Source organism: Oncorhynchus kisutch, linkage group LG10 (genome assembly GCF_002021735.2).
Source record: "Oncorhynchus kisutch isolate 150728-3 linkage group LG10, Okis_V2, whole genome shotgun sequence".
Lineage (NCBI taxonomy): Eukaryota > Metazoa > Chordata > Actinopteri > Salmoniformes > Salmonidae > Oncorhynchus > Oncorhynchus kisutch.
The window spans coordinates 40,491,707-40,512,490 of NC_034183.2; the positions used below are offsets into that span (position 1 = coordinate 40,491,707).

General features: G+C 45.5%; 1 protein-coding gene across 3 annotated transcripts in view; it reads left to right on the plus strand.

Annotated features, from left to right (window-relative positions):
- The window catches only part of LOC109898144 (KN motif and ankyrin repeat domain-containing protein 4), a 96,168-nt gene extending 87,987 nt beyond the window's left edge, over nt 1-8,181 (plus strand). For all 3 annotated transcript variants that reach the window (XM_020492967.2, XM_020492969.2, XM_020492970.2), the window contains exons 5-10: nt 133-399; nt 1,765-1,849; nt 2,385-2,604; nt 2,877-3,019; nt 3,350-3,550; nt 4,563-8,181. In XM_020492967.2, the coding sequence (XP_020348556.1) occupies nt 133-399; nt 1,765-1,849; nt 2,385-2,604; nt 2,877-3,019; nt 3,350-3,550; nt 4,563-4,721 (1,075 nt within the window). In that variant the 3' untranslated portion in view covers nt 4,722-8,181. The remainder of the gene's footprint in view (nt 1-132; nt 400-1,764; nt 1,850-2,384; nt 2,605-2,876; nt 3,020-3,349; nt 3,551-4,562) is intronic.
- The last annotated feature ends 12,603 nt before the right edge of the window (nt 8,182-20,784 follow it).

The following is a 20,784-nucleotide window of genomic DNA, read 5'->3' on the forward strand; positions in this document are numbered from 1 at the left end:
ATGTTACACAAAAATGTTATGTTAGGCCAATGGCCAGCCCACATGGGGCTGAATGGACTTATTTGATCATTTCAATGCTCTTCCAACATCTGTACTCTCACTGATGCTGTTTGTGCTGTTGTTAATGTCCAGGTATGAGACTACCTCAAGTGAGGAGGAATCCAGTGAGGAGGAGAAGGGGGAGGTAGAGGAGGAGGAGGCGGACAGCTCTGAGCCTGAGGAGGAGCGGGAGAAGGAGGAGGGAGCTGGAGCAGCTCAGGGCCAGGGGGAGGCCACAGCTACAGAGGACGAGGCCCAGGGAGCAGGGGCCCAGGCTGGGGAGACAGAGGGCCATGAAGACTCTCAGGACCCAGAGAACAGCCAGGCACTCCTGGAGGAGCAGCCAGCTGCAGCATCAGGGTGTGTAGGGAGATAGAAGGAGAGTGTGGATGTGCAGGGAAATGGATTATCAAAAAATATATGATTATTTAAGTAGTGAGATAGAGAAGTTGGTGACCAGAACATGTGTTGTTTGACTCCCACAGTGGGCCAGCCACCAGGCAGTTCTTGACCAAGGTTCTTTACCCACATTGTTTCATTAAATATCATCCAGAGTGGATGACTTCTGAAATGAGAACCGCACGCGGTTTTGCCGCAACAGAGTAGAGCAACACCCTTCAATTGATGCGCTGGGAAACAAAAGAAAGTGGACGCATCTCTCACAAAAACAGATATAAAATGAAAACACAGATAATTATAAGGGAGCAAGAAAACGTATAAATTGCCTACAATATTTACAATAACTTTTCAATCAACAAATTGACAGATTTCCAAGGAAAGCCCAGAGAGGGGTAAATACCAGATATTTACATTTTTAATACCTGTAACTGCCATTTCCTGCCATCTAGAGCAAAAAAATGTATTTTTTTTTACATAGTGCTGCAACCAGTCCACAAGATGGCACAGCACACCTCTTACATTCATTAGGGACAACCTTGATCCAGGGCTTTCTTCGGGTGAGGCCCAGCTGAGTAAAGCCTGGAACCTACAGTATAGAGCCTTCAGGGCCCAATTAGACCACAATGAGACAGGTGCTGAGTGAGGCTTTAATATATCAGCCGTCCACCCCACTGATGGGGCCCGGCCCTAGAATGGTCTGGCCCCTTCCGCTGCTGACATACCAGACATATACACACATGTATGCACACACACACACACACACACACAACACACACACACACACACACACACACTAAAGTGTGATTCAGTTCCCTGGAGGATGTGTTGCATATGTTGACCTTTGGGCTATGTCTCAGAAAAGCCCTCAGGGGTTGCGCTATTGTTCTGTCTGTGTTAGTCAGGAAGGAGCAGGCGTGACATCATGTGGGCTCTACGTTGTCGTTGACATCATTACATGCAGCAGCGTGATGAGAAAACAGACATGCCATGATTATAGAGGAAAGTACAGTTGCGCGTGTATTGCTTTCGATGAGTCATCGTCACACAAGTGTATCTTTATCTTTATTTATAGTCTCGGTAAACGTAGTGTCCAAGCGATGTAAGCGATCATGTTTCATAAAGGTAATGTGCTTTACATTATGCTACCGTTGGATTTATGTATCTGCTTTTTTCTGTATGATTAGGCCTGGCATGTTTTGAGGGACTCGATTTCCCTACTCCGGTTCATGCTAATCTAATCCAGACTATTTCACCACCACATATACGTCTGTCTGTCAATATGAATTGCTATGAAAGATAACTTAAAGTTCTGCCACGTTCACACAGGGAGACGATCGATAAGAGCTTCATGGAAGCGTGTGACTACATTGAGGGTCGTATGGCAGAGGTGGTGGCCCCCGATAAAGAAATGGTAAGAACGGTTCCCTTCACATTGTCGTGCCTGAGGTTAATCGTGGTTAAGGCCGACACCCTCTTCACATACAGTGCCAGTCAAAAGTTTGGACGTCTTCACTATTATTCCACAATGTAGAAAATAGTCAAAATAAAGAAAAACCCTTGAATGAGTAGGTGTCCAAACTTTTGACTGGTACTGTATGCGATCCATAAACAGTGTGGGATTTTAATCACAGCCCGACTATGTACCTAATTTTTGTACCGCTTTCAATAAAAACTGGGTACAAGTACAAGTGCTATCAAACATGGACCCTAACCCTACCTTGAATTCCACACCTCGGCTAAACCCTAAACCCACCCATAACCCTAACCCTAGCTTCATGTCCACATCCCAGTACAACCCTAACCCTAGCCTCAACCACAACCCTAGCTTCATGTTCACATCCCAGTACAACACTGTGTGTGTGTGTGCATGTATGTTCACATGTCCTGATGGTGTTGTACCAGGAGAGTGTGTGTGTCATAGTGTGTGTGTTCTCTCCCTCTGTCAGAGACATGTCCTGATGGTGTTGTACCAGGAGTGGTTCCGTGTGTCCAGTCAGAAGGACTCTCGGGCTGACACCGTCACCCTCTACCTGAGAGAGGTGGGCATCGCCACGCCGACCCTCCTGCGTTACATCGTGAACCTGGCCGACGGCAATGGCAACACAGCGCTCCACTACAGCGTGTCCCACTCCAACTTCCCTGTGGTCAAACTGCTGCTGGACACCGGTACGGGACAATCATACACCTCTCTCCAACACTCTCACTCTCATCTATCAATTCAATTCTCTCTCGTCCCTTCTTCCCAGTCTCTATAGTGCGCCCTTTTCCCCCCTCCATACCCCCTTTTCCCTCATCGAGCCCTTAGCTATTGACTTGAAATGGTCTGTGTGTGAGTTTGTATGTGCCCGTGGCACGCCTGAGCACGTGCTTTTGGTTTTGTGTACTGTATGTGTGTGTGTTTGTGTGTGTGTGTGTGTGTGTGTGTGTGTGTGTGGTAGGTCTGTGTGAGGTGGACATCCTGAACAAGGCGGGCTACACAGCCGTGATGCTGGCCTCCCTAACAGCTGCTGATGGATCAGAGGACATGGAGGTGGCTCTGCAGCTACTGAGACAGGGAGATGTCAATGCCCGCGCTAGCCAGGTACACAAAACATGTACACACCCTCTCCTACAAGTCACCTACAAGCCCTTTTATTTTTACCTCTCCTGCACAAGTTAATTGTTGTTCACCTTTTAAACCTTCATCATTTTGTTTTGTATTTTCTTGTGTGCCCCAAAAAAGTATATATATTTAACAAAAAATACCTATTGAGCAAACCTATTCACCCAGTCACTCAGGACCAGTGTACTTGACTCTCTTCCTCACACTCATTCTTCCTACCACAAACATATACTGTATCGTTTCCCTCTCTCGCGTTTCCTTCCTGTGCTCTTTTCTTTTCTCTTACTTCCCTCTCTCCTGGTCTCTAAGGCAGGGCAGACGGCTCTGATGCTATCGGTCAGCCATGGTCGTACAGCCATGGTGCGGTTGCTGCTGAGCTGCCAAGCTGACCTCAACATTCAGGACAAAGACGGTTCGACCGCACTCATGTGCGCGTGTGAGCACGGTCACACCGAGATCGCTCGGGTGCTACTGGAGTCTGGCCACTGTGACACCAGCCTCACAGACAAGGTAGGAACACATGCTGTACACATACACACATCAGGGCATACACACAAACATGAACACATACATACCACAGGAGATTAGTGGCACCTTAATTGGGGAGAATGGACTCATGGTAATGTCTGGAGCAGATTCAATGGAATCGAATACATCAAACACGTGGTTTCCATTTGCTTCTGTTCCGTATTATGAGCCGTTCTCCCCTCAGCAGCCCCCTGTGATACATAGAGTACAGTTACTTTTGGACTTCCCAATATTTCAAAACAACACAACAGTGCCACCATATGGCTAACACTGTGAAGTGCATCATGTTCATTTAATTGAAAGAGTACAGAGACCCGCAGAGGATGTCAAATCCCCTAACCTTTGAGCTGCGGGGAATTGACCAGAAGCACACTATCCTATTTTACCCCCACCGAGTGATAGCAGCATGGGCATCCAGCTTCTAGGTTAATGACTGGTTTGTAGTGATGTCTCTCTGGGTTTGACACACTAATCCCTCCTAGAAGGTATTACACTGTACAGGATGTGTATGGTGTCTGTATGCGAATTGCGTGGCGGCTATGGCTGGAATCAGACCTTGTGCGAGGCCTCCAGGGCAAAGTAGACCCTGGAACTCCAGACATCGCTTTGTGGGTGTGGTGCTGTGGCAGACAGGCTGCAAATATCACTCTCTCTATCTCTTCCTTTCCCATGGTCCTGACATGGTATTATCCTGCTCTCACTCTCGTCACACAAGCCAGCCATTGCACCACTGGCCCATTGTGACGATAACCTTTTTTGGGGTGTAGGTTTTGCCTGTACGCTCATTACCCAGGTCTCCTGTTTCTGCTGTTGGTTCTACTGTGGGAAGGGGAGCGAGGGAGGGGTCTAAAGCACATATTCTCTGGCTAGTGGAGAGGACAGTGTTCACTGTTCAAACATGATTGACCCACACTGTTTTTGTTTTCTCTAAAAGTTAATCAACATTCTCTCTCTCTCTCTCCGCCTTTGCCTCTCTCTCTCTCGCTCTCTCTAGGATGGTCAGAGGGCTCTGTCGGTGGCGGTAGCATCCTCCCACGCTGAGATAGTTGACCTACTCAAGAGCCACTCAGATTCCACCACCACCCAGGCCTCCAACCCCTCTACCACCACCTCTGCCACCATCATCACCACCACCACAGCCTCTCTCCTCTGAGCCCCCTCCAGTAGCTCCTCTCTAACCCCTACCCTACCCCAGCCCCGGACCCACCCCCACCCTGGACCCACTATACCCCGAACCCCTTTCCCTGGACCAGAGGAGGCTGGTGGGTGGAGGTATAAGAGGACGGGCCCATTGTAATGGCTGGAGTGGAATAAATTGAACGGTGTCAAACTGATCAATCATATGGAAACCACATGTTTGACTCCATTCCATTCATTCAAATGCAGCCATTACAATGAGCCCGTCCTCCTATAGCTCCTCCCACCAGCCTCCACTGTCATGGACCATACTCTTTTCCAGACTGTCTGGAGGACAGACAAAGGCTGTATTCACCACGACTGCCTATATCTCCCCACCGACCAGAGCTCAGCTTACAGGTAGGCCTATTGGACCGGAGCCCCATGGACCAGAGCTCAGCTCACAGATAGGCCTATTGGACCGGAGCCCCACGGACCAGAGCTCAGCTCACAGAAAGGCCTATTGGACCGGAGCCCCACGGACCAGAGCTCAGCTCACAGATAGGCCTATTGGACCGGAGCCCCATTTAGGGAGTGGGAATAATGTGTCAACTGTTTGGCAGCCAGCCAATGTGACGCTCAAAAACCCAGTAGCAGTGGTGACAGTGGTGATTGACAGGTGATCCAGGAAGAGGGCAGGACAACAGAAGGATGATGGTTTGCTGCTTTATAATACAAAACAAGCTATTCAGGCCATGATCGACCTTAACAATCGGTCATTTTATTATTAATACTATGTTTTTCCTTTTTAAATACCTGTATCTAAGTTTCCATCCAATCGGCAACAGATTTTCATGTGAATATTTTTAAATCGGCATAAAGATAATATGCACATTTTCCCTCCGGTGGTGTGTTTCTAGCAAACTGACTTGTTGCAGGAAAATTAAATCTGTGCGTGATGTATTGCACACAACATTCACATTTTCGCATAAATTCAAGTTCAACGTTTTTGTTGTTGTTGTGTGTTAAAAAAAAAAAAGAATGTTTAACCTTTATTTAACTAGGCAAGTCAGTTAAGAACAAATTCTCATTAACAATGACAGCCTTCCCAAGCCAAACCTAGACAACATGGGCCAATTGTGCACCATTGAATCACAACCAGATGTGTTACAGCCTGGATTCGAACCAGGGACTGTAGTGACTCCTCTTGCACTGAGATGCAGTGCCTTAGACCGCTGCGCCACTTGGGAGCCAAAAGTTCAATCAATCGATTAAGCAATCAATCAAATGTATTTATAAATACCTTTCTCCATCAGATGTCACAAAGTGCTATACAGAAACCCAGCCTAAAACCCCAAACAGGAAGCATATGTATAAGGGAAAAACTCCCTAGAAAGGCCGGAACCTAGAAGAAAATATAGAGAATCATATAGAGAATCAGTCCCTGAAGGCTGGCCAGTCTTCTTCTGGCTGTGCCAGTTGGAGATTATAAGAGTACATGGCCATTAAAGCCAGATTGTTCTTCAAGATGTTCAAACGTTCATTGACCTAAGTCAATGTGTTTCCATCGCATTTTACACTAGTTTTGACACAAATATAGTTTTGCCGTTAAATATCAAATATACCTACTCTGGTTTTGCCAACAGCTCGCAGATACACTGCGGGTAGGCTAATCTACACAGTGAGAATATTATGGATAAGAATATTTGCATTTTGTCAAATGGCAGTCAAACATCGATCATCATGACACCAGAATAAGACCCTCGATATTTATTCGAACAGAACATCAAGTTCACAACGCGCACTTTTAACAGAACATCAAGTTCACAGCGCGCACTTTTAACAGAACACCAAGTTCACAGCGCGCACTTTCAAAACCCTGTGTGGTTCATCATAATTGACTTAATATGTAGCCTAATAAACTGTACGGTTTCCCGAGTTATATCAGTATTTGCGCATAAAGGTGTTTCCAGCGGCATTTCACGCAACATAAATTTTACCGACCCAAAAATATCCCAACATGTCTAACGAACAAATTCTCTGTTGGCATTTATACAATTGTTACGAAATGTCCTGTTTGCATCACAGCTGTTGTGATTTTTTTTACAAGGTCTGACTTTACTCACATGAAAACTGGATGGAAACGTGTTTATTAATGACATCACTATTATTTTATATTTGGACATGAGCCATTTATTTAACTCATAAAGTCTGAATGTTATTATAGCGTTTTATAAAATACACACAGTATATTTATTTGTTTTACTCTGTTTGACACGCTGTACATATCCAAACTTGGTTTTCGTCAGTACGGCCTGACGACTGACTCACTCAGACGTCTTCCAATATGAAGGTTGTACAGAAGGATGCAGCACGCAGCAATATAACAACCCTCGCAGAAGCTACACAGGCTACTACACTGCAGTATGTTGCAGCAACTGTATACTCGACTGAACAATTTACTTTCCCGCTCTCTCTCTTTTTTGTCGCTCACACACCTCACGCACACACACACTCTCTCGCTCACTCCACTGTAATGCATCCCTTCCTCTGTCTGCCTGCTTTTAGACTACAAATTAAATGATGTATGCACACAAATTGCTACAAAATGCACAAAGGATGTCAGGCAATTTTACATTCCAGATACAGTGTCATTCATACTATGGTACAACATCACACCACCGAGCACAGGAAGCCTTGCAGTAGACTATTATCCATCACTGGCCATAATGTAATAAGGGTTGTAACATTTTCTGTAAAGTTTCAGTCAGTTAGTAATGTTACAACCCCTTGTCTCTCTCTTCCACACCCACCTCTTCTCTGTATTGAACGACGGTGTGAAGTAATGGCATGATGAGAATATCCTAGCTTGCCTATCGGAAAATGAAGAGGTGTGTGGCGCAATGTGATTTTTCATACCCGGTCTTTTAAGAACCCAGGCCTAAAGGAAAAGGGACTGTACTCACAAGGTGGAGTGGTGCTGTCTTTCTCACCTGTTCATCAGAAACCCGGCTTAGGAGCTGAAGACTGACCTCTAATGGTTCAAGAAGTATATGGCTAACTACCTGAAGAGACAGTATTGTGAAAAATATATCTGGTATTGTCTGACATTTGCTCTTAAATATATTTAGTATTTATTCAAAATGCTATATTTTTACAATATACAGTATATGCATGGGCCAATAGTCCAATGAACATGTTGGAATTTAATATGTGAATGTATTGGTTCTTCTGGATGGTATATATAAGCTGATTGGTCAACTCTAAAAAGCAATGTGACTTGTTAATTGGTTGGGTGGTTCATGCTCGTCTCTTATTGGACAAGGCTGTGTACTGTACTGTGTCAATAGGACTGACTGTTGTAATACTTTATCACAATCAGATGTAAACAGCTGTACCTGCCTGTAATATTCCTACTATCAAATTGGCCTGAATGTTAACCATTTGCAAATCAGAGAATTGCTTCTAAATAAAAATTAAACTATTGGGTAGAAGTATATAATGTGATGATCCAATGGATATTAGAATCTAAGGTGCATTAGCCTCTGAAGGATGTCTGAATAAGCGCACACCTATTCAGTGCCTTCGGAAAGTATTCAGACCCCTTGATTTTTTCCCCCCACATTTTGTTACGTTACTGCGTTATTAAAAAATGGATTAAACACGTTTTTCCCCCCTCGCCAATCTACACACAATAGCCCATACTGACAAACCAAAAACACATGTTAAAAAAATTAAGTAAAAACGTATTTACATAAGTATTCAGACCCTTTGCTAACGACACTCGAAATTGAGATCAGGTGAATCCTGTTTACATTGATCATCCTTGAGATGTTTCTACAACTTGATTGGAGTCCACCTGTGGTAAATTCAATTGATTGGACATGATTTGGAAAGGCACACACCTGTCTATATAAGGTCCCACAGTTGACAGTGCATGTCAGAGCAAAAACCAAGCCATGAGGTTGAAGGAATTGTCCGTAGAGCGCCGAGACAGGATTGTGTCGAGGCACAGATCTGGGAAAGGGTAGTAAAAAATGTCTGCGGCATTGAAGATCTCCAAGAACACAGTGGCCTCCATCAATCTTAAATGGAAGAAGAATGGAATCACCAAGACTCTTCCTAGAGCTGAGTTCACGGCCAAACTGAGCAATCGGAGGAGAAAGGCTATGGTCAGGGAGGTGACCAAGAACCCAATGGTTACTCTGCTAGAGCTCAAGAGTTTCTTTGTGGAGATGGGAGAACCTTCCAGAAGGACAAGCGTCTCTGCAGCACTCCACCAAACAGGCCATTATGGTAGAGTGGCCAGACGGAAGCCACTCCTCAGTAAAAGGCACATGACAGCCCGCTTGGAGTTTTCCAAAAGGCACCTAAAAACTCTCAGACCATGAGAAACAAGATTTTCTGGTCTGATTAAACTAAGATTGAAATCTTTGGCCTGAATGCCAAGCGTCACGTCTGGAGGAAACCTGGCACCATCCCTACTGTGAAGCATGGTGGTGGCAGCACCCATGATTTGGGGTTGTCTTTTAGCCGCAGGGACTGGGAGACTAGTCAGGATCGAGGGAAGTTGAACGGAGCAATGTGCAGTGAGATCCTTGATGAAAACATGCTCCAGAGCGCTCAGGACCTCAGACTGGGGCGAAGGTTCACCTTCCAACAGGACAACGACCCTAAGCACATAGTCAAGACAGCGCAGGAGTGGCTTCGGGACAAGTCCTTGAGCCAGGGCCCAGACTTGAACCCGATCTAACATCTCTGGAGAGACCTGAAAATAGCTGTGCAGCCATGCTCCACATTAAACCTGACAGAGCTTGAGCGGATCAGCAGAGAAGAATGGGAGAAACTCTTCAAATACAGGTGTGCCAAGCTTGTAGCGTCATACCCAAGAAGACTCGAGGCTGTAAACTCTGCTAATGGTGCTTCAACAAAACACAGAGTATTTTGAGTAAATGTCAAAAAACCTGTTTTTGCTTTGTCATTATGGGGTATTGTGTGTAGATTGATGAGGGGGGGGGGGTGGACAATTTAATCAATTTTACAATTATGCTGTAATGTAACAAAATGTGGAAAAAGTCAAGGGGTCTGAATACTTTCCGAATGCATTGTATTATACTGACCTCACAGGCAGCTGTCTACCTGTCAAATACCTTCACTGAGCCAATTTCACTCTGCCAGACAGACCACTCACCCCAGGGACATCACAGAGGAAATATAATGCCATGTGGCACCCACTAGTGTGTGTGCGCGTGCATGCGTGTGCGAGTGTGTAGTTTGTGTGTGTGTGTGTGTGTAAAACTAGTTTGCACCAGCAGATGGTAATGTTACCCCAGGATAAAGACAAGAGTGAGGGGTGTCTTTGCATCTTCAGAATGCCAGCAGTACAGTGACTTCAGAAAGTATTCAAACCCAATGACTTTTTCCATATTTTGTTTGTGTTACAAAGTAGGATTCAAATTGATTTAATTTAATTATGATTTTTTTTTGGGGGGGGGGGGTCAACAATCTACACAAAACACTCTTAACATTTGTATTCATGAAAAATGAAACACTTGTATATCTTGATTAGATAAGTATTCAACCCCCTGAGTCAACACATGTTAGAGTCACCTTTGACAGAAATTACTGCTTTGTCTTTCTGGGTAGGTTTCTAAGAGCTTTCCACACCTGAATTGTGCAACATTTGCCCATTATATTTTTCAAAATTCTTTAAGCTCTGTCAAATTGTTTGTTGATCATTGCTAGAAAACCATTTTCAGGTTTTGCCATATATTTTCAAGCAGATTTAACTCAAAACTCTAACTCGGTCACTCATTCACTGTCTTCTTGGTAAGCAACTACAGTGTAGATTAGGCCTTGTGTTTTAGGTTATTTAAGCCTTGTGTTTTAGGTTATTTATTTTCCACCAGACACTGGCAGACTGAACCAGGTTTTCCTTAAGAATTTTACCCGTGCTTCGCTCCATTCAGTGAAATGTTTACCCTGAAAAACTTCCCAGGCCTTAATCACAAGCATTTCCATATCATGATGCAGCCACCACTATGCTTGAAAATATGGAGAGTGATACTCAGTAATATGTTGAATTGGATTTGCCACAAACATAACACTTTGCCATATTTTTTTGCAGTATTACTTTATTGCCTTGTTGCAAACCCGGATGCTTGTGTTAGAACATTTTTATTCTGTACATTCTTTTCGCTCTGTCAATTAGGTTAGTATTATACAGTAACTACAATGTTGTTGATCCATCCTCAGTTTTCTCCTATCTGTCACGAGTTTACTAGGAGCGGAAGGCAGGAATCAGGCGCAGATAGCAGAGGGTTAAATAATAGATGATTTATTTCTCCGGCACAAACCGGTCACGCCAAACACAGAGCGCAGAAACACTGACCAGCCCAAACACACAGGGCAAAACGATCCGGAGAACAAAAATACATCCACAACCGACAGCGAACACAAAATAATCCCGCACAAACCTAAGCGGGCCTATCAGGCTTAAATAGACCAGAAATCAAGAAACACAAAAGAAACAGGTGCAACTAATAAGACTAAACCAACAGAAAAGGGATCGGTGGCGGCTAGTAGACTGGTGACGACGACCGCCAAGCACCACCCGAACAGGCAGGGGAGCCACATTCGGCGGAAGTCGTGACAGTACCCCCCCCCCCCTTGATGCGCGGCTCCCGCAGCTCGCCGCAACCGGCCTCGAGGGCGACCCGGACGGCGAGGCGCCGGAAGATCCGGGTGGAGGCGGTGGAAGTCCCTCAGAAGTGAAGGGTCCAAAATGTCCCCCACCAGTACCCAGCACCTCTCCTCTGGACCGTACCCCTCCCAGTCTACGAGGTACTGTAGGCACATCACCCGGCGTCTCGAGTCCAGAATGGCACGTACTGTGTGCGCCGGGGACCCCTCGATGTCCAGAGGGGGCGGAGGGTCCTCAGGCACCTCACCTTCTTGCAGGGGACCAGCCCCCACCGGCCTGAGGAGAGACACATGAAATGGGGGGTTAATACGATAATAAGTAGGAAGCTGTAACCTATAACACACCTCATTTATCCTCCTCAGGACTTTAAATGGCCCTACACACTGCGGCCCCAGCTTCCGGCAGGGCAGGCGGAGGGGCAGGTTTCGGGTCGAGAGCCAGACCCGGTCCCCCGGTGCGAACACGGGGGCCTCACTGCGGTGCTGGTCAGCGCTCTTCTTCTGCCGCCCACTAGCCTGTCTTAAAGATTCCTGGACGGCTCTCCAGGTATCCTTCGAGCGCTGCACCGATTCCTCCACTGCAGGAGCCTCGGTCTGGCTCTGATGCCATGGCGCCGGGACCGGCTGGTAGCCCAACACGCACTGGAAGGGAGACATGTTAGTAGAGGAGTGCCGAAGGGAGTTCTGAGCGAGCTCCGCCCATGGGACGTACCTCTCCCACTCACCAGGCCGGTCCTGGCAATACGACTGCAGAAACCCACCCACATCCAGGTTTTACTCTCTCCCCCTGCCCATTACTCTCTGGGTGGAAACCCGAGGTCAGGCTGACAGAGACCCCCAGCTGTTCCATGAACGCCCTCTAAACTCTGGACGTGAACTGGGGACCCCGATCAGAAACGATGTCCTCATACCACCCCGTAGTGCCGGAAGACATGGGTAAACAGAGCCTCCGCAGTCTGCAGGGCCGTAAGGAGACCAGGCAACGGGATGAGACGGCAGGATTTCGAAAACCGATCCACAACGACCAGGATCGTAGTACTTCCCTAAGATGGGGGAAGGTCGGTGAGAAAATCCACCGAGCAGGAGGAGACATTAAACGTCCTCACGTCCATAGCCAACGTGGGCCACCAGTACCTCCCCCTAAGACTCCGCACTGTCCTCTCGATGCCAGGATGACCCGAGGAGGGTAGTGTATGGGCCCATCGAATCAACCTATCACGGACACTACGCGGCACGTACTGAACCCCTGCTGGACACTGAAGGGGTGCAGGTTCTGGCCGTGACGCCAGCTCGATATCCGCGTCCACCTCCCATACCACCGGTGCCATCAGACATGAAGCTGGGAGGATGGGAGTCGGCTCAATGGACCGCTCCTCGGTATCATAGAGGCGGGACAGCGAGTCGGCCTTCGCATTTTGGGAGCCTGGCCGATATGAAATCGTGAAATGAAAACGGGTAAAGAACATGGCCCACCTAGCCTGACGCGGATTCAAACTCCTCGCTGCCCGGATATACTCGAGATTACGATGGTCAGTCCAGATGAGGAAAGGGTGCTTAGCCCCCTCAAGCCAATGTTTCCACATCTTCAGAGCCTTGACTACAGCTAACAACTCTCGGTCCCCCACGTCATAGTTCCGCTCCGCCGTACCGAGCTTCTTCGGGAAAAAAAGCGCAAGGGCGGAGCTTTGGTGGCGTGCCCGAGGGGTGTTATAGCACGGCTGCCACCCCAGCCTCAGACGCGTCCACCTCCACTATGAACGCCAAAGAGGGGCCCGGGTGCGTTAGTGAACAGCTCCTTCAGACGACTGAAAGCTCTGCCTGCCTCTGCTGAAGTAATGGGAGCAGTCACCTGACCAAAACCCCGGATAAACCTCCAGTAGCAATTGGCAAACCCTAAAAACCGCAGCACCTCCTTTACCATGGTCGGAGTCGGCCAATTACGCACGGCTGTAACGTGGTCACACTCCATCTCCACCCCAGAGGTGGAAATGCGGATAACCCAGGAAGGAAATGGCTTGTTTGGAGAACACACATTTCTCAGCCTTGAAGTACAGGTCATGCTCCAGCAGTCGCCCAAGTACCTTACGTACCAGAGACACATACGCGGTGTGGCAGAATAGATCAGTATGTCATCGATGTACACTACCACTCCCTGTCCGTGCAGGTCTCTGAAAATCTCATCTACGAAAGATTGGAAAACGGCTGGAGCATTCTTCAACCCATACGGCATGACGAGGTACTTATAATGGCCCGATATGGTACTAAATGCGGTCTTACACTCATCTCCCCCCCCGGATACGCACCAGGTTATACGCACTCCTAAGGTCCAGTTTTGTGAAGAAATGCGCCCCGTGAAATGATTCCACCGCCGTGGCGATGAGAGTTAGCGGTTAACTAAACCCCACTATGATTGAATTTAGACCTCTATAATTAATGCACGGACGCAGACCTCCCTCCTTCTTCTTCACAAAAAAGAAGCACGAGGAGAGGGGTGACGTGGAGGGTCGAATGTACCCCTGTCCCAGAGATTCAGTGACGTATGTCTCCATAGCCACTGTCTCCTCCTGGGACAACGGCTACACGTGACTCCTTGGAAGTGCAGCGCTCTCCAGGAGGTTTATCGTACAGTCCCCTCGTCGATGGGGTGGTAATTGGGTTGGCCAAATCGCCATATTCAGAGGGAATGCGCACATGGTAGACCTGGTCTCGACTCTCCACCGTTGTCGCACTGATGGAAACTCTTATGCACCTGCCTGAACACTCCTCTACCCACCCCCGAAGAGCCCCCTGTCTCCATGAAATCACCGGATTGTGATGCGCCAGCCAGGGAATCCCCAGCACCACTGGAAACGCAGCTGAATCAATAAGGAAGAGACTATTCCGCTCCTTATGATTCCCCTGCGTTACCATGTCCAATGGAACCGTGGCCTCTCTGACCAGCCCTGACCCTAATGATCGACTATCTAAGGCGTGCACGGGGAAAGGTTGGTCTATCGACACCAGGGGAATCCCTAGCCATAACGTGAACCCACGATCCATGAAGTTCCCAGCTGCGCCTGAATCGACTAGCGCCTTATGCTGTAGAGAGGGAGAAAAAACAGGAAAAGAAATTAACAAAAACATATGGCCGACAGGAAGCTCTGGGTGAGTCTGGTGCTGACTCACCTGGGATGTATGAGGAGTGCTCTGCTTGCCGTCCCGACTCCCAGACGAGCTCCTCCAGCACCAATTGGCAGTGTGTCCTCTCCGACCACACCCGGTGCAGGAGGAACCTCCTCCTCCGGTCCCCCTCGATGCGGCCCCCCCCTAACTCCATGGAGATGGGAGGGCCTGGAGGTGGAATTGACAGGGCCCATTCTGGACGCCCGCGGGCAGCCAGCAGGTTGTCCAGTCGAATGGACAATTAGTTCATCGAGGGAGAGGGTGGTGTCCTGACACGCTAGCTCCCTGCGGACATCCTCCCAGAGGCTACAACGATAGTGGTTCATCAAGGCCCTGTCGTTCCACCCCGCCCCTGGGGCCAAGGTCCAGAACTCCAGTGCAAAGTCCTGCGTGCTCCTCGTCTCCTGTCGCAGGTGGAACAGCTGTTCACCCGCCGCTCGGCACTCAGGTGGGTGGTCGAACACAGCCCGGAACCGGCGGGTGAACTCGGGGTAGTGATCCCTCGCCGAGTCTGGGCCATTCCACACGACCCGTCAGACAGGAGACGAGGACGCTCACGCTCTCTTAAAAATAGGAGCATCTACCCACTTCTAGATACTTTACATAGGACAGCTAATCGGCCGTACCAGTTATTGTCTCTCCCTCGTGTTTAGATTTCAGAGTTCAAACCACTTTGGGCGTGTGCTGCAGCTACAAGCCTCTGGTCTAAATGTAAATTTTTTTACCAATCCTTTTATACACTCTGGTCGAAAAGGACGGTTCTGTCAGGCTGACACGCTCTCTGACCTCACTCGGGGTGTGGCTACTTACTGTGCAAAGTTTATAGAAAAAAACTAATTATCTCTGATAGTTCCTTATTTTAACAAAACGACTTTAATCATTTTTCATATTTCATGCACAACGTAGAGGATGGAGATTTTGTACATGTAGTGGGTATACTTTTCAAGTTACAGTATTTCCTGTATAACAATTTTATGGACGTCACAAAATAACAACCGAAATGACATCATTATTCTTTAGATCGTCTCATTCCCCACATTCTACATTAGAAATGTTGTTCCAGTATTCGCTTTAGAACGTGTTAGAGTTGCGGCTGGAAAAAGTCTTTGGAGACAAAGCCCATTCCTTTGTGACCCTGAATCTCCTCTCCTTTCATTTACAACAGGGCGTGTGGTGTCAACCCCCCACCAGCTCCCTCCTCCCCCCTCTGTGGGTGAGAGAGGGTCTGGTTATTGTCATCCATTGCCAAGCTGATCTGACCTATTTGGATCCTCACAGGACAGTCATGACACTTTCGACACCCCCGATGAACTGAGACTTTTCTTATGGTAAAAGAGTGGGGTGCAATGCAATATTAGGCAGGTGTTCCTAATGTTTGGTTTACTCAGTGTATGTTAAATGCATTCAGTATATTTCCTAAAAAATTCTGACGAAAAATTCTGGAGAATGTATTTTAGAATATATTTTCACATGTATTCATCAATATTTTTGGTAAATATAAAGAAAAATGTATTTGAAAATGTTTTGTCAAACATATTCCAACATGTATTTGTAATGTATTTGTGAGAAATATATTTTAAATTCAAATGTAAGGCAAATATAAAAACTGCCCAAATCATATTGTAACAAAATGGTGACTGTTCATTGGCATTAAGACTGCAGATCAGACAGTGTACAAGCCTTTAAACACAGAACACAACAGAACACATTAACTGGCATGACAATCCGTCTCCTGGGAGGCCAAAAAAGACTCAAACTAATCCAGGCACCCAACAAGTCATGCCTCCAAGTCTTGTAATAGGCATACAACATCTTGCATTAGAAAACCTCACCATACAAAATCATTTTTATTATATTTGGCATAAAAACACAACAAAAGCACTAACATGCATTCAAATGTAGAAAATAAAATGGGTGCAAACATGATACATTATCGGTCATTTAGTGACTCCATGTCTTTCATGTGCATATAACAAACAAACTTGACGAAAGCATTGCAACCAACGTCAAATGGGCAGAACTTAACTCATACTGGATCATTCCACGAAATAAGTGCCTTTTGCGTCCCTTTGATATGTTAAGTAGAAATGATGCGCCAATATTGCATTCTAAAAGCCTGTTATATGAAATTAAGTGCCCTTTAATACAGACCACACGGGTAATTCAATAAATCAGATTTTCCATGTGAATAAGCATTTGCTAAAGTGCCTAAATTCAGCATTTTGACATGTCCCTATGTGACTTCTAGGAAGATTTTAACCCATTAACCCCCTAATATACTCAGTGTTTTCACTAGTTATTTTGTTGCTTTGACAAAGTCACGTCTGAAGATTATTATTTATTAGTGATTCGTTTATGTCTGCCCCTCATTTTAAGATCAGCCCTGTGACGTGAACTGAACTCTCATTTTAATATTGTGAAACGTTGAACAATGAACATCTAATAGTCAAATGATTTCCTGGTGTTTTGTTGTGAAAAAACTGAGCGGGGTTGAGCGTAACACGTCAATCATCATAGACAGGCTAGAAATGTTCAACTATCCTTTTTTGGGGGGGGAGTGAATTGCCCCTCCCTGTTGCACACAACAAGCTTAAATAAGCTAAAATAGATTGAAATAGATGGTTTTCCCATATTGGCAGGTGCAATGGTGAGGTTTTAGCACCGCAGCAGAAACATTCGGCCTCATTCACTCTAAGCCACTGAAGAAACCATTGTAAAAGCTCCCCCAAGGAGAACTCTCATTAGCAACCCCCCGCGGTTTCTAAACACAGCTACACACCACCAAGCCTGCACACACACCGTATATACTGTATATAACTATATGCTTCCTAATACAGGAGATAATAGAAAATGAAGGTGCGTACAGTAGGACGACCCCACATGATATAACATGCCTTCACTCAAAACTTTTCTCTCCTTCTCTCACATACATGCAGTCCCTTGCGTGTGCACACAAAGATGAGCACATGAACGAGCACATAAACACACACACACACACACACACACACACACACACAGAGTATACAGAACAAACACTTGCAAAGCATTTGTGTTCCTCAAATAGGAGATCATGAAAGAAAATGATGGGCAAATGATGATGCTGACTCTGAAACCATGAAATACATTGGGAGTCTTTCGATAAACTAGGGTAGAAGTGATGATTTCCTACGCTGGACATCTTCTTACAGCTGTTGGATGATAATAATCTGATAATTCACCAGTTGATTTAAAACCTGTTTAACCCTTTATCATGCCTTGTGTCTTGACAGATTTGTCCAAAATCATGTGACATAATACATGTCATACTGTATATTAACCATTAATCAGTTAACTTAGACATTGAACTTGAACCGTGTAAGAATCATGTATCTAGCTGTCCGACAGTTTTCGTTATAGTTTTCGTGGGCACACAAATCCAAAAGAATCATGTATCTAGCTGTCCGACAGTTTTCGTTATAGTTTTCGTGGGCACACAAATCCAAAATGATGTATGCAAATCGCAAAACCGAAAGCTTCTCACGGAAAGAGTCACCTTACCTTGGTACCTAAAACCTAAATCGATACTGACATTAACATGGTTCTTCAATAATCATGCATAATGCTTGTTGGATGCACATTTGGTGTCCAGCTGATTTAGTTTTAGCAGTGATATTCTCACACATCCAGGAAGGAATTGTCGGATTGACAGTCAAGTGATGTACAGCTGTTGTGATAGCGCATGCAATGCAACAACAGCCCAAGTGCTGGAAAAAAGGCGGTTCTCGAGGAATGTACCAAATATTTTTGGTGTCTAATTCATTATGCCGGCGAAGACAGTTGTGCCTGTTGTCATGATGTTGGCCTGGGGGTTGGTTTATGACAGTCATAAATACCTCTTCCCCCCTTTTCCCTCTCTCTACCCTACTGATGTTACATTTGCAAAACCCCTTGGTTAACATAGAGTTTCTGGGAACGTCAGAATGTGGGGGGAAATGAACTATATTCTGGTCATCCGAACAATTGAACATATGCAGTGGTACTTAATGAATATGATGTCAGTTTGGTTGTCATCTGAGACATTCTCATCAATGATAAGATGACAAACTCTACAGTGTAAAGTCTACACATCAGAGTTATCGGATTCACATGGAATTGTTCAGTTTAAATGTTTGAATATGAAATTATTTGTGATGGGATGAAATGTGATTTTAGCTTCTAAAATGTGAGATGTGGGTTTTCATAAGTTAGGGCTGCTCACTCAGTGGCCCGCCCACATGAAGAGACAGAGGTTGTAAACTATGACACACACCCCTTCTCTTCCTTCCTATATAAGCTCTTGACGACAACCTAACTATTTGTTCCGCGGATATGAGAGTGACGATCCTATGTCAGAATGGTTCAGATAAAACTACAGCACGAAGCCAACATCAGCATGAGCTTTGGTTGCGAATGGTATGAACTTTGAACTCTTATTCACGACAGAAGTGATACCTCCTAGCCGTTGAGTTAGCGACCACAGCTGCAAACGCAGGTTAGGAAGGAACAGACAGAGTATCCCATCTACCACACAACAACGTTACTACAAATTATCCAAGTGACCACCAGAGACATTCTTCAAAGGACAGAGGACTCTGTTTGGCAACACGGTCTTCCATCTACCACCAACCTACCGAAGCGCAGCTCAGAGTAAATATTTATTGCATTTTCAATGTCCAAATGGGCGGTCATTTAGAATGCATAAGATACTGTATTTACGATAGCACAGCTTCGCCTTTGATCCAGTCTCCCATCTCCAGACGGCAATTTGTAATCAAGTTATAATTTAATTATGTGTACGTGTGATTCTGTGTGATTAGTTAGATATTTAGTCAATAGATAATTAAAGCCAATTTTGTATTGCTGATTCAACTTGTTAGCCAGGATTCTTGCAGATAACCAAGAATTTACAACTTTCAGATTATGAGACTGAAGTAAAATGACGATTAATGTTGACTACTATATTACTAAATCTTTAAGAGTTTATTCGGAAGATAACAGCTCTATAAATATTCTTTCGTGGTGCCCGACTCTCTAGTTAATTACATTTACATGATTAGCTCAATCAGGTGATATTAATTACGGATAAATTATTTTATAGATTTATACGTCATAGCAATTAATCCAGCATAGCCAAATACACAACACTGTGTTCCGTTGCAAACATTCCTCTAAATACACCTGGAACTACATAAAAATATTTTTATATTTTTTCAAACCATTTTTTTTTTTATCCCAATGTCACACATTGGCCGCATTATTTGCAGAAAGACCCGTACAGTGCATTCAGAAAGTATTCAGACCCCTTGACTTTTTACCCCAAAAATGTACCTCATCAATCTACACACAGTACTCCATAATGACAAAACAAAAACAGGATTTTAGACATTTTTTGCAAATATATTACATATAAAACCTGAAATATCACATTTTACATAAGTATTCAGATCCTTTACTCAGTATTTTGTTGAAGCAGTGATTACAGCCTAGAGACTTCTTGGGTATGACGCTACAAGCGTGGCACACCTGTATTTGGGGAGTTTCTCCCATTCTTCTCTGCAGATCCTTTCAAGCTCTGACAGGTTGGATGGGTAGTGTGGCTGCACAGCTATTTTTAGGTCTCTCCAGAGATGTAATCTTGTTTCTCATGGTCTGAGAGTCTTTAGTTGCCTTATGGCAAACTCCAAGCGGGCTGTCATGTGCTTTTTACTGAGGAGTGGTTTCTGTCTGGCCACTCTAGCATAAAGGCCTGATTGGTGGAGTGCTGCAGAGAAGCTTGTTCTTCTGGAAGGTTCTCCCATCTCCACAGAGGAACTCTGGAGCTCTTTCAGCGTGATCATCAGGTTCTTGCTCACCGCCCTGACCAAGGACCTTCTCCCGATTGCTCAGTTTGGCAAGGAGGCCAGGTCTAGGAAGAGTCTTGGTGATTCCAAACTTCTTCCATTTAAGAATGTTGGAGGCCACTATTTTCTTGGGGACCTTAATGCTGCAGACATTTTTTACTACCCTTCCCCAGATCCGTGCCTCGACACAATCCTGTCTCGGCGCTCAACAGATAATTCCTTCGATCTCATGGCTTGGTTTTTGCTCTGACATGCACTGTCAACTGTGGGACCTTATATAGACAGGTGTATGCCTTTCCAAATCATGCCCAATCAATGTGCAAACATTTCTAAAAACCTGTTTTTGTTTTGTAATTATGGGGTATTGTGTGTAGATTG